The sequence below is a fragment of the Jaculus jaculus genome, chromosome 1 (assembly GCF_020740685.1).
Source record: "Jaculus jaculus isolate mJacJac1 chromosome 1, mJacJac1.mat.Y.cur, whole genome shotgun sequence".
Lineage (NCBI taxonomy): Eukaryota > Metazoa > Chordata > Mammalia > Rodentia > Dipodidae > Jaculus > Jaculus jaculus.
In genome coordinates, this window is record NC_059102.1 from 274,721,984 (window position 1) to 274,740,320 (window position 18,337).

The 18,337-nt window shown below is 43.1% G+C and overlaps 1 protein-coding gene across 1 annotated transcript in view; it reads right to left on the reverse strand.

The window, feature by feature from the left end:
* Positions 1–11,276, reverse strand: part of Phlpp2 (PH domain and leucine rich repeat protein phosphatase 2) — a 109,581-nt gene extending 98,305 nt beyond the window's left edge. Inside the window, exons 1-2 of the mRNA XM_045151569.1 lie at positions 11,152–11,276; positions 4,339–4,616 (exon numbers count right to left, since the gene is read on the reverse strand). Coding sequence (XP_045007504.1) covers positions 4,339–4,616; positions 11,152–11,250 — 377 coding nt within the window. The 5' untranslated portion in view covers positions 11,251–11,276. The remainder of the gene's footprint in view (positions 1–4,338; positions 4,617–11,151) is intronic.
* Positions 11,277–18,337: the final 7,061 nt, after the last annotated feature.

Here is an 18,337-nt window from a genome sequence, read left to right on the forward strand (position 1 = left end):
AAGGATTTAGGAAATGTAGTTAACTGTGAACAAGGAAACATTCAAATGGTAATCTACTTTTTCAGGATTTAGTTCAAATCCTAAAAGGAATACATAGTAAACCTTAGTTTCCACTTTTAAAATGACAACGATCTTTAGCTCAGTGAAAGGTGTTACTATTATTACCACACTTTTAAGGTGTTAATTACTAGCTCCGTTTCTCACTTCAATAATATTGAATCCACAACTTTAAATTCTGTTTTCCTTTACAACAAGGAATGGAGAAGACAGAAAATGATAGGCATTTAAAGAGCTCTTGTGGGTTCGGAGAGATGGCTTAGTGGATAAGGCACTTGCCTACAAAGTCAAAGGACCCAGGTTCGATTCCCCAGGACCCAAGTAAGGCAGATGTACAAGTTAGTGCATTTATTTGGAGTTCATCTGCAGTGGCTCAAGGCCCTGGTGCACCCATTCTTTCTATCTGCCTTTCTTTCTTTCTCTCTCTCCCTCTCAAATAAAAAAAAAATAAAGAGCTCTAACTTGACATCTAATTCAAGGAGCCAGTTGTTTTCTTAACTTGAATCTAAGTTCATATGCACTGTGTAGGACCACTATAAAACTATTTCTTCTTATATTTTAAAAAAATGTAAGACATGAATGATGTTAAGCTTGCCCAAATACATTCAACTTCATTCATCAAAAGAAATGAAAATTAAAACCACATGATAGGGTCTGTGGAGATTATAATTCAGTCAGTAAAGTGCTTGCCTTGCAAGCAAAAGTACCAAGTTCAGTCCTCAGAAAACACATAAAAATGCTGACATAGAGAAGCAGAAACCAGACTAAATAGTGAGCTCAAGGCCAGTTAGAAACTGTCTTAAAAGGGGGGGGGGAGGCACACCTTTAATCCTAGCACTCGGAAGGCAGAGATAGGAGGATCACCGGGAGTTCGAGGCCACCTGACACTACAGAGAATTGCAGGTCAACCTGAGCTAAAGCGAGACCCTACCTCAGAAAAAAAAATTAAAAGGTGGGGGAAGGGCTGTAGAGATGACTTAGTGGTTAAGAAGTTTGCCTGCAAAGTCAAAGGACCTTGGTTCAATTCTCCAAGACCCATGTAAGCCAGATGCACAAGGTGGCTCATGTATCTGGAGTTCATCTGCAATGGCTAGAGGCCCTGGTGTGCCCATTCTCCCTTTCTCTATCTCTCTCTCTCCCTCCCTCTCTCCACCTCTCTCAAATAAATAAAAATAATTTTTAAAGGGGGTGGGGTGGAGAGTTAAGCCACTTGCCTGCAAAGCCAAAAGACCCAGGTTTGATTCCCCAGGACCCATGTAAGCCAGATGCACAAGGTGGTGCATGCATCTGGAGTTCATTTGCAGCAGCTGGAGGCCCTGGTGCACGTTCTCGTGTTCTCTTTCTCACTGTCAAATAAATAAAACAGAAGACAGGTGTGGTGACACACACCTTTAATACCAGCACTCGGGAGGCAGAAGTAGGAGGATCACCACAAGTTTGAGGCCACCCTGAGACTACATAGTGAATTCCAGGTTAGCGTGGACTAGAGTGAAACCCTACCTCAAAAAACCAAAAATAAAACAGATAAAAAGTAAAAAGCAAAAAAGGGGTGGCCAGGTATGGTGGCACACGCCTCTAATCCCAACACTCACAAAGCAGAGGTAGGAAGCTTGCCATGAGTTCGAGGCCACCCTGAGACTACATAGTGAATTCCAGGTCAGCATGGGCTAGAGTGAGACCTTATCTCAAAAAACCAAAATAAGGGCTGGAGAGATGGCTTAGCAGTTAAGTGCTTGCCTGTGAAGCCTAAGGAGCCCTGTTGAAGGCTCAATTCTCCAGACCCACATAAGCCAGATGCACAAGGTGGTACATGTATCTGGAATTTGTTTGCAGTGGCTGGAGGCCCTGGTGTGCTCATATTCATATTCTCTCTCCCTCTCTCTCTCTCTCTCTCTCTCTTTCTCTGTCACTCTCGAATAAATAAATAAATCAAAATAAATAAATACTTTTAAAAAAAGAATAGCAAAATTCCTATCTGTGCCAGTGTGGTGGCATGGAAGGTGGAGGCAGAAGAATCAGGTGTTCAAGACTAGCCCTTAGTTCTTGACTACATCGTTCAAGGCCAGCCGGGCTCCAGCACTACATGAGACCCAGTCACCAAAAAAAAAATAAAAATAAAAATAAAAAAATAAGGAAAGAAAGGAAAAAGGAAGAAAGGGAGGTGTGGTGGTTTGATTCAGGTGTTCCTCATAAACTTAGGTGTTCTGAATGCTAGGTTCCCCAGCTGATGGCAATTGGAAATTAAAACTTCCTGGAGGAGGTATATTGTTGGGGGCAGACTTATGGGTCTTATAGCCAGTGTCCCCATGCCCCACATTACCCTGTTACTGTTGTCCACCTTATGTGGGCCAGGGGTGATGTCCACCCTCTGCTCATGCCATCATTTTCCCCTGCCATCATGGAGCTTCCCCTCAAGCTTGTAAGTCAAAATAAACTTCTTGTTTCCATAAGCTGCTCTTGGTTGGGTGATTTCTACCAGCAATGCGAACCTGACTGCAACAGGAGGGAAGGGGGAGGAAGAAGATAGAGAAAAAACTATAAGAAAGATTGATTCCTACTTAGTTGTCAAAATTTTAAGCCATTATACTTAGAAAAAGACTGCCTATGATATACTAGCTTTATGATTCTCTAATTTTAAAACTGTCAACAGGAGCTAGAAGAATGGCTCAATGACAGAGTGCTTTCATAGCATGCTTGAAGCCCTGGGTTTGAGCCCCAGAACCATAAAAGCCAAGACAGATAGATAGATAAATGGATGTGGACAGACGGACAGATGACAGACTGACAACAATCATTACCATTTATAAACAGGCATTTTGTCATGCATGAATATGTGTCTATATTTACATAAAAATTTAATTCTAACGTGTTTTGGAGAAAGTGAGGAAATGGGCTAGAATTATAACCTCTGTGGAGTAAATTGACAGTATCTATCAAATTTACAAAGGGACATATCCTTTGACCTAGCAATCCACTTCAAGGAGTTTACCTTCCAGAAAGGCTCCTTTGTAGGAAAAAGATCACAACAGGGGACAGAAAAGGACTTACTTCTCACTACACAGCTTAGTATACACTTCAATTTCATTCTACATTAAAAAAAAAAAAAATGGGCATGAGAAGATGGCTCAATGGGTAAAGCTGCTTGCCACACAAGCATAAAGACCTCAGTTCAGATCCTTAGCACCCATGTAAAAACTAGACACAGCCATGCACATCTATAATCCCAGCTCTTGTAGGCTAGCTAGTCTAGGAGAATCAGCGAACATCAGTTCAATGAAGGACCTTGTCTCAAAAAAATATATGGTGGTGCCGGGTGTAGTGACACACGCCTTTAATTCCAGCACTCGGGAGGCAGAGGTAGGAGGATCGCTGTGAGTTGGAGACACCCTGAGACTATGCAGTGAAATCCAGGTCAGCCTGGACTAGAAAGAGAGACTCTACCTCAAAAAAAAAATAAAATAAAATAAAATAAAATACATACACACACACACATATATATGGTGGTAAGCAAATAAGGAAGACTTCTCATCTCTCCACACACATTCATGTGCCCACAGTGCATGCACACACAACATACAAAAATTAACTGCTGGGCTGTAGAGATGGCGCAGTAGGTACAGCACTTGCTGCCCAAGCATGAGTACCTGAGTTCATATCTCCAGAACATACTAAAAGCCAGAAGCCTAGCCCATGTGCCTGTACTACTAGCACATCTTAGGCAAGAACAAGTTAGCCTGGCCAATGAACAAGAGACCCTGCCTACAACAAGGTGAACAGTGAGGACCAACAGATCCAAAGTTGTCCTCTAATGTCTACATGTATCACACCACGGTAAGTGCAGCCTGCATTCACATACACATCCACACGCACACACAAAATATATATATATACATAGCACCCACACAAAAAAGGTTAAAAATACTTAAGTTTAGGTATCTGTTATAAGTTTAGGACACCTACAGTATATTCCAAATAAAAGACCTATTGCTTTTTCCTTCATGATAGTTTTTAAACGCAAAATCATAAAATCAGTATTCCAAGGGTAAATATTTTTTTCAGGTCTAGTGACTCCTTAACCAATATCAGTTATAGCACAATAAAATCCTAAAGTCAACTTTCAAGCAGAAATGTCTGCTACTTATATTACAAAAGAATTAGAATGATAAAACATAGGCCTTAACTCGGCATGGGGTCACATGCCTATAATCCCAGAAATCAGAAGGCTGAGCAGAATTGTGCTTGAAGAATACACTGTCTCCCAAAATAAAACTAAGACCTCACCTGACCAGGTCTCCATGAAGCTGTAAATAGAGACTCTCTCTTCCCTCTCCAGCACAGATTTCTGATGCTGGTGTCTCTACTGTGCAAAGGACAAGATGTAAGTCAGAGGAGGAAGTAGAGGAGGAGGAGGTGGTGGTTGTAGTGGCAGTGGTCGTGTCTGCTCCATAAAGGTAAACACAGCCTCTCTTCACATCTTCTCTCAGCCAGTCTCTTTCTCGAGAACCAAACCTACTTCTTCTATTCAAACAATTTTTGCTCCCATTGCGTTTCATATTTCTCTAAAAAATAATACCAAGAAAAAAATCATTAATGAGAATGTATGGGTAAATTACACATGTTCAGTCCTCATCCCACCTCTTTATTTCATCTTCATTAGCTCCCCAAGCATCCCCTCCTTCATTCCTCCATCTATCATCTCCTCTGACCCTCTATTCCTTCAGAAAAGTGCCAAGAAAAACAAATCACTTATGCATCCACTACTCAACTTGCACACATTTTTAAGATTTTGCCAAATAAATTTCAGATCATTGCTATGGACTGAATCCAAAATATTCCCCAAGCTCACATTTTAAATGCTTGCTCCTCAGCTGTTAGAACTATTTTTGGAGAGTTGAGGAACCTTTGGGAAGTGGAGGCCTAGCTAAAAGAAAGTAGCCAGGGAAGGGCCTTTGAAGGTTTCAGCCTAGCCCCTCTGCTTCCTGATCCAACATAACATCAGTGAGGGGCCTCCACCAAATATTTTGCCATCCATGAACTCCACCATGCCTTCCCCACCATGATGGACTGAGACCCTGTAAAACCACAAGCCACTTTGTCTTTCCTCCCTTAAATTGTTTCTATTAGGTTCAGTCATAGCAATGCAAAGGTAATTAAGACAGTCATTATTCTAAAGAATGTGTGTGTGTATATATATGTATATGTATGTATGTATGTATGTATGTATATGTATATACACATATATATACACATGCATATATATGTCTATATGTACAACTGAAGCTACAGGCATTACATAATAATTCCCTCTCTATATTTATCATTCTACGCATTTGTTATAGGTTTCCCATATGCCTATACCATAAAGTATTTAAACTATTGGTTCATCTGATTTAACTAAAATATGGGTCCTTAAGCTTCACAGGCAAGCACCTTCACCACTAAGCCATCTCTCCAGCCTCCAGCCCTACTTACTTTTTGAATTTTGAGTAATCCTTACTTTTTTTTGGAAAGGGGGGGACGATGGATATTGAGATAGAGTGTCATGAAATCCAGACTGGCCTCTAACTTGCTATGTAGAAGATAATGACCTTGAACCTTGGATCTTTTTGCCTCTACTTCCCAATTGTTGGGATTAGTGGTATGTGCCCACCATGCCCACCTTCTAAGGATTTTAAATAGCCATCTGTAAATGTGCACATATATTCTCTTAAGACTATAATTTCCTTTAGGAATTTTATGTTATCAAAGCACATGTGTTGTTGGTGATCATTTACCTCAAAGTATGTCTCCTACCTATATGCTACCCACAACCTTGTGGAAAGAAACTGCTGAGGAGTAGAACTTCAGTAGATATAGTTTCCCTGTACCTCATCAATGGACATTTAAAAGACCTGGACAACAAAGCAAAATCGTATAACAACTACCTAGATAGACTGTTTAGCTATTATTAGCCACTGTTACCTTCTTCTGGGGAATGTCTTACTCCACGCCTACCACATCAGGTAACTGCTAGAAAGGACTTTCTAGCAGCTAAGACTGTATATGAATCTGTCCTCTGAGCTACCTTCAGCTCTGAGACCCAGCATGCCACTGGAACTGCTAGATTAAAGACACTTTAATTTCTCCCTTACTCTTTCAGAAAAGTTGTTACCACAAACTTACCGAAAAGAAAACACAATTATAACCACCTAGCACATCAAATAAGTGTAAAATAAGTATATTTATATTTCTAGAAAGCAAAAGTTTTGAGTATCCACTGCTTTAGTTTTATACTAAAAATAAAGATACATGACAGCAATCATCAGTTCAAAGATAATAAACTGTCCAAACACCATATATGTTTACTCTAAGATTCACAGGGTGAAAACAGGCTGCGCAAAATGAGTTCTATAATAATGTGAAATAGCCGGGCATGGTGGTGCACACCTTTAATCCCAACACTCAGGAGACAAAGGTAGGAGGAATGCCATGAGTTCAAGGCCACCTGAGACTACATAGTTAATTCCAGGTCAGCCTGGGCCAAAGTGAGACCCTACCTCAAAAAAACAAAAAAAGAAGGAAAAAAAAACAGAATGTGAAGTAACTTGAGATAGGAGACGCTTCTTTGTTCAAAACTTTAAAACAGGGCTGGTGGGATGGCTTAGCAGTTAAAGCACTTGCCTGCAAAGCCAAAGGATCCAGGTTCGATTTCCCAGGACCCACATTAAGCAGATGCACAAGGGGGCACACGCGTCTGGAGTTTGTCTGTGGTGGCTGGCACGCCCATTCTCTCTCTCTCTCTCTCCCCCCCTCTCTCTACCTCTTTCTCTCTCTGTTGCTCTCAAATAAATAAAAATAAAGATAAAAGCCGGAGTGGTGGTGCACGCCTTTAGTCCCAGCACTCGCCTTTAATCCCAGCACTCTGGAGGCAGAGGAAGTAGGATCACCGTAAATTCGAGGCCACCCTGAGACTAGGTAGAGAATTCCAGGTCAGCGTGAGCTAAAGTGAGACCCTACCTCAAAACAAAACAAAACAACAACAAAAAAAAAAAAAAAGATAAGTAAATTTTTTAAAGCATAAAAAAAAATTTTTTTAATGGAGCCGGGCATGGTAGCACATACCTTTAATCCCAGCACTCAGGAGTCAGAGGTACTAGAATCACTGTGAGTTCGAGGCCACCCTGACTCTACATACGTGAATTCCATGTCAGCCTGGGCTACAGTAAGACCCTACCTCAAAAACCCCGGCCCCCCCCACAAAAAAAAAAACTTTAAAATGGGCTGGGGAGATGGCTGGGTCAGTAAAATGCTTGCTGAGCAAGCATGAGGACCTGAGTTAGGATCCTTGGAATACAAATAAATGCAGATATGGCAACACATGCCTATAATCCCAACACAGATTGTTAGGGCAAGCTGGATAGCTACACTAGATAAATCAGTGAGTTTAGGGAGACATCCTGTCTTAATAAACAAGGTAAGAGCAATAGAGGGAGATACTAGACATCTCTGGTCTACACACATGCATATGTATATACATATGACTCACACATACCACACACACAAATACAAACTGCAAACAATAAAGGCCCAAGGGCCCATAGCTGGGAATGTCTTATTATGGAAGACTGGGAAAGGCTGGAGAGATGGTTCAGCCGTTAAGGAACTTGCCTGCAAAGCCTAACAACCTAGGTTTGATTCCCCAGTAACACATAAAGCCAGATACACAAAGTGGTGCATGCTTTTGGAGTTCATTTGTGGTGGCTAGAGGTCCTGGCATACCCGTTCTCTCTGTTTGTCTCTTTCCATGTACAAATAAATAAATAATATTTTTAAAAGACTGGGAAGGGTTGGAGAAAGAACATTTCAGTTCATTAAAAATGTTTTGAGAGAGGGAGATGCAGAGAGAGTATGGGCATGCCAGGGCCTCCTGCCACTGCAAATGAACTCCAGAGCATGCGCCACTTGTGCATCTGGCTTACATGGGTCCTGGTAAATTGAACCTGGGTCCTTAGACTTCACACAAGTGCCTTAACCACTAAGCCATCTCCCCAGCCCATAAAACTATTCTTAAAGAGAAACACAAATACCATTCTATTCACAAAATAGATTAGTTGTAAGTTCCTATCTTCTACTGACTAACAAAACAAACCACAATCTCAAAATTGTAGGAAACATCTGTCAGTTGTTGAACCTATTTCAGCAATTTTGTAAATACATTTTGTACTTTGTTTTATTTTTGAGACACGGTCTTTGTTGCTCAGGCTGGACTTTAACTCTAGGGCTTAAGTGATCTTCCCACATCAGCAAGCATGTGCCAAAAGCTGCTTTAGGAGTATATTTTGAGTGAAATTTTCCTGTGTCCCATATAGATGGTCCTTGATTCATCTGGCTCAATTATACTGGCTTAGTTAAAAGTCAAAAATGAGCTGGGTGTTGTGGCACATGCCTTTTAATCTCAGCACTCGGGAGGCAGAGATAGGAGGATTGCCTTGAGTTGGAGGCCCACCCTGAAACTACATAGTACTGGCTTAGTTATAATGGGCTTTTTTTTTTTTTTTTTTTTTTTTTGGTTTTTCAAGGTAGGATCTCACTCTGCCCAGGCTGACCTGGAATTCACTATGTAATCTCAGGGTGGACTCAAATTCATGGTGATCTACCTTTGCCTCCCAAGTGTGCCACCATGCCCTGCTTTATAATGGGCATTTATTTATTTATTTATTTGAGAGCGACAGACACAGAGAGAAAGACAGATAGAAGGAGAGAGAGAATGGGCGCGCCAGGGCTTCCAGCCTCTGCAAACGAACTCCACACGCGTGCGCCCCCTTGTGCATCTGGCTAACGTGGGACCTCAGGAACCGAGTCTCCAACGGGGTCCTTAGGCTTCACAGGCAAGCGTTTAACCGCTAAGCCATCTCTCCAGCCCTATAATGGGCTTTTTATTTAAAAATATATATATATTTACTTGAGAGAGGCAAATAGAGAGAGAATGGATAAACCAGGGTCTGGTCCAGCCTCTGCAAACAAACTCCAGATGAATGTTCCACCTTGTGCATCTGGCTTACATGGGTACTGGGGAATCAAACTCACATCATTAGGCTTCACAGGCAAGCACCTTAATGACTAAGCCATCTCTCCAGCCCATAAAAAGCTTTTTATGAAGACCTTTATTATTTGAAAATAATGATCCTCATGATTTTTTATATTAGATACAAAGTTACAAAAGGAATGAACAGCTTTTTAAAATAAAGGTTATTATTTTTCTTTGCTTTTTTTTGGGGGGGAGGGGTGTTGGAGGCTGAACTTGAGCCTACCGCTTAGCAACACTTCCAGGCCAAAAGCTATGCCTTCAGGTCAGAAAAAAGTCTTTTCCTCATTTCTCTCTCACACTTCTTACTACCTATACACACATACACAAAAGTTGCTACCCCCAAAAAGCCAAAAGTTGTTTACCTTCTAGGCTAGAAGGTACTGCTTATCTCTCAGACCTGCTATTTCCTGATAAGCTAAACCAGTTGAACTTTTATTGAGTTCACTCACAATTTATATTTTTGTAACTTTATCATTTTGAATATCCATAACATTTTGCATAAATATATCATAATTTATGTTTAAATAAATTTCAATAGTTACAGCATTTTTGAAGAGGTCTGGGGTAAACTACTAATTAGTGCATTAAGACTGGAAGGTAGCAGAAAAAAATGTATTACATTTTACAGACTACTGGTTTCATGAATTCACTAGCTCTGTCGAATCAATTTTTAATGTTCTCATCTTTATGATGCCCTACTAACAATCCTTTTTTTAATGTGCTTGAGTAGTTTTATCCATTTGCGAGAGAGAGAAAATGTGTATGGGCGTGCCAGCGGAGCAAACACACTCCAGATGCATGCAACACTTTGTGCAGCTGGCTTTACATGGGTATTGGGGTATCAAGCAAGCGCCTTTAACCACTGAACCATTTCCCCAGCCACAACTTGATTCCAACAAGAACAAAAATGCTGATCAACACCAATCTCAATTACCAAGTATTGCTTAATATGTTTATCTTAACATCATGGATTTTCATCTTTTGGCAAACTATTTTTGAAAGATTACATCTCAATTTTGTTTCCCCTCTTCCCTGGCAAGTTTGATACCTCTTCTAGAATTCTAGAGGAATTCCATTGCACCTACGGAAGGGCTCCTTTACGTATTTGACCTACAGGAAAATGTCTCTGCAACTATTTCAGAGGCTAGTCTAGATCTCCACCCAGTTCGCCTCCCTTTAACCATCTTCACCGTCCCCTCCCCACTTTCTGCATTTAAACTTCTAGTCATCACCTTTGAGGCTCCACGCTCCCCTCGCCTGCATCTGTTTTCACATCCTCCCACTCCCTCAATTCCTGCCAAAAAGCCCCACTAGCTGCCTGTTGCATAACGGCTCCCATCCCCGGCTCCCAGGATGACTGTCAGGCGGGCTTCCGCGAGCAGAAATGCCCCTTCGGGCCCTGTCCCTCCTTCCCTGCAGCAACACGCCCCGCAAGTCCCGGGACAGCGGCTCCTCCCGGGACTCTCCCTCCAGCGGGGCGTCTCGGAGCCGGGCACCTGGTCGTAACTTGGGTAGTGAGCCCCGAGAGCTCAGTGAGCCCGCTCGGGCCGGCGCAGCCCGCGCACACCGCGGCGCCCGGCCAATCGCCGGCGCCATCCTCCCGGCTGGGGTGATGTCTTCAGGTGTCCGGAGACAACCTTGCGTACTTGCAGCCTGCTGGAGCCCGCCAGGAGCGGCCGACTCTCGGGGGAGGGGGGTGGGAGTCCCCCGGAGCAGGCTCCCGGGCCCCAGGCGAGCTTCGGCGACGGAGGAGGAGGCCCCGGGCTGGTGAAGGAGCCGGTGGGCGGCGGCGGCCCGAAGGCGTGGGCCTGCCGGGCGGGGGGCGGGCGGCCGGGGATGGGCGGCAGCGGCGGGGGACCGAGGCGGCCAAGGCCTCAAGCGGGGGCGCGGCATCGCGGCCTCCCCGGCCGGGCCTCGGCGGCGCCCACGGCCCAGTCAAGAAGCCCACGGCCTGACGCGGGGCGGGGGTCGCCGGTGGCCTCGGCCAGTCCTCGCTCCGTCTCCTTCCACCCCTCCCACCGCCTCACCTTCAAGACCCGGATCCCTCCGGGCCGGCGACTCGCCGACGCTTCGGGTGGCTCCGGGGGCTCCAGCGGCCCCGCGGGCCCCGGCTCCACCTCCCCCATCGGCGGCCGAGGCTTCTTCACACAGACAGACGCCCGGCCGGCCGGCGCGACGGCGCGCGAGCCTCGGAGGCGCGCGCAGGCAGCCCGCGGCCCCGCCCCTCGCGGCCCTTCGCCCCGCCCCGCCCCGCCCTCCGCGGCCCCGCTGGACCTGCCTGCGTCGCTGCGGGCTTTGCGCGGCGCACGGCACGGCGGCCTTCCGGAGCCGCATCACCGCCTGCCGACGGCCGAGGCTCGGCGAGTGGAACCGGGCGCCACTGCAGGGTAGGCCCCCGCCGTCCAGTGTCCGGTGAACTGGGGCGTAGGGAGGGCGATTTGCTGCTATCCCCACCCTGAAAGCAGCGCCGGGAGGAAGACGCAGGTGGGGCCTGCACCTGTCAATTGTGTATGGACGTTGCCCTGTGCCCAGGGCCGCCCTGGGAACTTCTGTCTCCAAGACATTTCAAATTTCTCTCTTCCAAAGCAAGCCTGTCACTCCCCCACTCGCAAAGCGGTTGAAAACAGTGTTCAGAAAACCCACTTTAATAAGATCCCTTCTCTTCGAGATGATCACCACCTCTCCCGCAAATTCCAGCCAACCCTTTTGTACAATAAATGTCACTTCACTTCCCAGTCACATTGCAACTTTCTTTTCTCTTATTTCAAATGTTTTACCGGCATCCTGTTCACGCCTCAAGAAGTAATATAAATTTTATTATTTTGCAAAGCTAGTTCAGAGAAATATTTTAAAGTTAACTTATTTTAGTTCCAAGAGTGATAGTATTTTTGTGCTAAGTAGGCCCTAAAAATTAGGAGTGCAATCCAAATCTCAGCTATAACTGTTATTAGTCCAAACTTGTGCAAATTACTTGATCCAAGCTTTTGGGGTTGTTTTCTAAAACAGGGTATCATGTAGCCCAAGCTGACCTCCAATTCTTAGTCCTTCTAATTCCATCTCTCAAATTCTGAGATTACAGACATGCACCACACCATGTCAGACTCCCTTGGGTCTTAAACTGAGATAGATTAATATCTTCCTAGTAAGAAAAATGAACAATACGTAGAGTCTAAAGTAGGGAATTCATATGATCCTTTGTAAAAAAAAAAAAAAAAATCCATTGTAACTTGGAAATTCCAATTTTTAGATTAAATTTCTCAAAATGTACTCCAGTTAATACTTCCTAAATTTTCTAAGAAGCCTTCTAGGCTTCTGAATTTTTAGCCCCCTACCCCCCTTACACAGGTGTTGAATCTTCAAGCAGCTTGGAATTAAACAGAAAAAAAAAAACAGGGCTGGGGAGATGGCTCAGTGTGTAAAATGTTTGATACCCAAGCATAAGGACCTGAGTTAGACCTTTAGGTTCAGTTAAAGATGCTGCCTCAAAAACTACGGTGAAGTTGGGCGTGGTAGCCCACGCCTTTAATCCGAGCACTGGGGAGGCAGGAGTAGGAGGATCACCCTGAGTTCAAGGCCACCCTGAGACTACATAGTGAATTCCAGGTCAGCCTGGCTACAGCAAGACGCTGCCTCAAAAATACACAAAAAATAAAAATACAGGGCTGGAGAGATGGCTTAACGGTTAAGCGCTTGCCTGTGAAGCCTAAGGAACCCAGTTCGTGGCTCAATTCCCCAGGCGCCACGTTAGCCAGCTGCACAAGGGGGCGCATGCGTCTGGAGTTGGTTTACAGTGGCTGGAGGCCCATTCTGTCTCCCCCCACCCTTTCTCTCTCTGTCGGTTGCTCTCAAATAAATAAGTAAAAACAAACAAAAAATAAAAACAATTAAAAAATAAAAATTTAATGTGAAGCATGATTAAGGGGGAGACTTGACATAAACTTCTGGCTTCCACATCACAAACAACCACTTGTACTTGCACACATGTAGCCCACCAGTATACACACATACACAGGCCAAAATAAAAAACAAAAATCTTCTTGATCTTTAAATATTTGGTATTGTTTAAAGATCTTTAAATATTTGGTATTGTATCACCGGGCTGGAAGGATGGCTTAGCAGCTAAGGTGTTTGCCTGCAAAGCCAAAGGATCCAGGTTCAATTCCCCAGAACCCACATTAACCAGATGCACAAGGGGGCACAAGTGTCTGAAGTTTGTTTGCAATGGCTGGATGCCCTGGCGGCCCCCACCCTGCTGTCAAATAAATAAAAATATTTTTTAAAAATGGTATCATCTATTATCCACTGCTTCATCTTGGCTAGCTTAACTACATATTTGAGGGGTTTAAAGCCAAAGTTTGAGATCTACCAAGGCAGTCTCCCTAAGATACTTAGAAATTTGGAGTATTTTACATTCCAAAATAAAACTTAGCTCTTGAAGGCTCTGATCCTCACACAATTATTCCTTCTGTAAAAAGGTCGCTATTTCCTTCTTTCATGAGTTACATGTACCATGAGCATGATCTCCAGTAACCTTCATTTGTTGTTCTCATTTTAATACCTGAAAAATGATGTCTCTGCAAGTTGAAGGCAAAAAAAAAAAAAAAAAAGTCTTAGGTTGTCTACTTTCTGAGCTGTCCTTCTACGTGGAAATTATTTTCCAGAAAGCTACTCAGTGTAGTTGAATTCCCTTTTTTATTTTTCAGCAACAACACTGGTATATATATGACAGACACCAATATGCAACTAGAAGTAGACTTGCTCATAGACAGATAGCAATAAGGGGGAGGGAGTAGTCTTGATTCCAACACTCAGGAGGCAGAGGTAGGAGGATCACTGTTAGTTCAAGATTAGCCTGAGACTACACAGTGAATTCCAGGTCAGCCTGGGCTAGAACTAGATCCTGCCTCAAAAAAAAAGAGGGTGGGGCTAGAAGATGGCTTAATGGTTAAAGCATTTGCCTGCAAAGTCAAAGGACCCAGGTTCAATTCCCCAGGATCCACATAAGCCAGATGCACAAAGTGGGACATGAGGCCAGGCTCTTGAGGTGCTGGGCTGAGGCCGTGCATGCAGTCGTCAGCAGCTTGCTTGCGCCTGTCTACTGAAGGCAGTGCAGTCGCTCTCGGTCAGGTGTATGGAGCGTGGCGAGGTCTCTTGTGATTGCTGTGCTAAGACTTACAAGGCTGTTATGTTGAAGAATGACGAAATTTTCATGCAGGATCTCTAGAAGATTAAGCTATGAACTGATGGAACAAGATGCAAGCATTCCTCCTTCTCTATCCCTGGCAAGATGAAACTTCCTTTGAACCTGTAAGCCAGTAGAAATGCTTTCTACCCATGAGCTGCTTCTGGTCAGTTGCTGTGTCCCAGAATGAAAAGACAGGGAGAGACAGAGAGAATGGGTACACCAGGGCCTCCAGTTGCTGCAAACAAACTCTAGATGCATGTGCTACTTTGTACACCTGGCTTTACATGGGCACTGGGGACTCAAACAATGGCTGTTAGGCTTTGCAGGAACAATTATATGCCAAGCTCACACAATTCACAATAGATGGGAGCTGGACGTGAGCAGATAAACAACTCAGTGCACTGCACCCTGGCCCCAGCTGAAACCACAGAAAAACTGGGGAAATGAACAAGAGCACTGCTTTCTTAGTGAATCTGCTATCAGCACGAGGGTGATGGAGATAGATACTGAGGACACTCAACACCTGCCAAAACAGAGATCCAGAGGCTCCTAAGTGCCCATCACTTAAGTAGACTTAAAATACTCCCAGCATAGCTCAGAGAATTTTGCACAAGAGGGGGCAGAAATATTGCCAGAGCCACAAGTTGGGACATTTTGCACACTGACATTGCCTCCTTTCCCCCATAATGTATGACCCATAATCCCCATGGGATTGACCTACAACCCCAATGAGGAAGGCCTCTTTAGAAATGGGGAGAAGTGAAAGGATGGTACCAACATGTGTTGTTTACATACTAAATATGTCCATATATAATAAAAATGGAGAGTAAATAATAATAATAATGGGTTAGAAGTTTAGAGAGACAGGGCTTCATATTTTAAACAAGTAGCTAAATGGAGACAGAATACCAAGTGTAAAGGTTCTGAGATAGAAAGATATTTGGTATGTTTTTAAGATCTAAAATATAGTACGAAACACTAATTTCAAGGAAGACAGGACATTTCCTTTCTGAGACTAAGCATTATGAAGAGCTCTTAATGGGACAGTTTCAAAATGTTTTTGCTGTCCTCCATTATCCCCCTCCTAACCAAGATTCTAATATGCTTCCCATTGAAGATTACTTTGTAATAAGCCCCTGTTGCTAAGGTGATTATGTCATTCTTGTGTATAAATAAACATTGACAATCACTGTAAAAACATGCTGTATTGTCCATATTTCCAGAAAGAAAGAAAAACATAATTTACCCTGAGCTTATTAAAAAGACTGTTTTTTCAGACATATGATCAGAACAAATACATACTATTTAAACAAACAAACACTAACAACTACAAGAACCTGTTCCATTCCTAGGCTGAAAGGGCAACAGGAGAAAATAAAATTACCAAGACCACCAAAGAAAATAATAAATAAAATGGATTCCAAAATGCAAAAAAAGCCATTCATTAATATTTAAATGTTTATCTTCACAGTGTTTTCTTCTGGAACACCATCAACTTTTTTGTTTTTTTTTTTCTTCGAGATAGGGTTTCACTCTAGCCCAAGCTGACCTGGAATTCACTCTGTAGTGTCAGGGTGGCCTCAAACTCACAGTGATCCATGCTACCTCTGCCTCCCGAGTGTTGGGATTAAAGGCTTGCGCCATCACATCTGGCTCCAACTTTTTTTCTTAAATTGATTTTGTTAACAATTAGGCTTAAATGCTTGCAATGCACTGCTTTTGTCTAGGCCTTTTTCTGTGGCACCTGGTATTTTTGATAAACTTGCTTGCCTAAGCCCCTCAATTTCTTTGTGTCCAGAAAAGTGAGGTGGTTCAGACATTTTTAATTGTTGGAATCATTGAGCTCCCAAATCCACTGGACAAAAAAGGTATTCCATCATTTGTTGCCAGATTTGTTGTTTTACACTGAGGTCTAAAATTGTTTTTATCCCAAGTTCTCAAGTTGGTATTGTTAATGTCATCTCTATAGCTGTAAACAGTTAAAAAAATGAATATATATGTACAGATGCACAAGGTGGCACATGTGTCTGGAGTTTGTCTGCAGCAGCTGAAGGCCCTGGCAAGCCCATTTTCTCTCTCTCCCCCAAAATAAACTAATTCTTTTTTTTTTTTTTTTTGGTTTTTTCGAGGTAGGGTCTCACTCTAGCCCAGGCTGACCTGGATTCACTATGGAGTCTCAGGGTGGCCTTGAACTCACGGCGATCCTCCTACCTCTGCCTCCCGAGTGCTGGGATTAAAGGCATGCGCCACCACGCCCGGCTTTAAACTAAATTTTTTAAAAAGGTAGTATGTAGTGTTTGTAAAAGACGATTTCTTTTTTTTTTTTTAATTTTTATTTATTTATTTGAGAGTGACAGACAGAGAGAGAAAGAGGCAGAGAGAGAAAGAGAGAGAGAGAGAGGGCACGCCAGGGCTTCTAGCCATTGCAAACGAACTCCAGACGCATGTACCCCCTTGTGCATCTGGCTAACGTGGGTCCTGGGGAATCGAGCCTTGAACCAGGGTCCTTAGGCTTCACAGGCAAGCACTTAACCGCTAAGCCATCTCTCCAGCCCTGTAAAAGACGATTTCTTAAGATATTACACAACCTTCTCTAGATTTCTTTACTGATTGGTCAAAAAAGAAAAAGATTGTATCCCTGGGCCAAAGTCTGAGTTAATCCTAAGGAATAGCAATGTTATATAGATGATTATCTTGTAATGAATGATATAGTAGGCTAAAGCATCAGTTCAAAAATAAAAGCATATGCTAAAAATTATGCATTTATTACTTCTTCAAACTGGCAAGAACAGTACCTCTTTGAAGAGAAAAAAATAAATAAATAAAGCACCAGTCCAAATGCCTCAGGGAATCAAGTTTATTACCTTTGAGGGTCCCTATGATTTAAGATCCAGTTCAATAGTAATAACCAGTTGATTGCTTTCTTTTCAAATCATGTAGTGCCATCAACAGTGCATATTGTGTTTCAAAGGTCACATATTTGTGCTCTACCTCAGTTAAAGGCAATATGCACCATGTATGCCAAGGGTTATATAATATCTGAAAATCATAAACAGCTGAGATGAACCCTAAAAATAAATTCCTCTGGGGTGTGTGTGTGTGCATGCAGTGTGCATGCGTGTGCAAAAATCCATCTGCCCTCACTGAGGGTTCATCATTACTTGGATCATGCCAAGACAGAGAAGCCATTAGAATCCCTCCTGTTCCTATCCTTCCTATTGCAGCTACACACACCCTAGCTCCCCAGCACACTCATGAGCACACAAGCAAACACACACACACATTCTTTATGCCACAAGCTTTACCCAATCTTCACAAAATACTATTCACAAAATACTATTAATATTATTAATAATTACTATTAATAATAATCTAGGCTCCACTCTTTGAGTGACAACAAAGTCATCTTTAGGCCCAAATCCTTTGTTATTCTCCTGGGATAACAGATATTCCTCAATTTGGTTCTAAATAAGCATTATTTACTTAACTTTAAAGTTTGAAGGAGAGCTAGAGAGATGGATCAACCCCAGTACCCACATAAAGCCAGTTGCATAAAGTGGTGAATGCACCTGGAGTTCATTTGCAGAGGCTAGAGGCCCTGGCATGCCCATTCTGTCTGTCTCTTCTCTCTCTGCTTGAATGAATAAATGAATAAAATCTGTTTTAAAAGTTTGAAGGGCCAGGTGTGGTGGCACATGCCTTTAATACCAGCACTCAGGAGGCAGAAGTAGGAGGATCACCATGAGTTCAAGGCCACCCTGAGATTACATAGTGAATTACAGGTCAGTCTGAGCTAGAGTGAGACCCTACCTCAAACACACACACACACACACACACACACACACACACACACACACACACACACAAGTTTTAAGGGATTTTTTTCATGAACAGTTGTTTTCACCAAGGGCCTCATACATGCTGAATAATCCCTCTACCACTGAGCCACACCCTTAGCCCATTAAGCTTTTTTTTTTTTTTTTTTTTTGATTTTCAAATATGGAAACAGACAGTTGAACTAGGGGAGG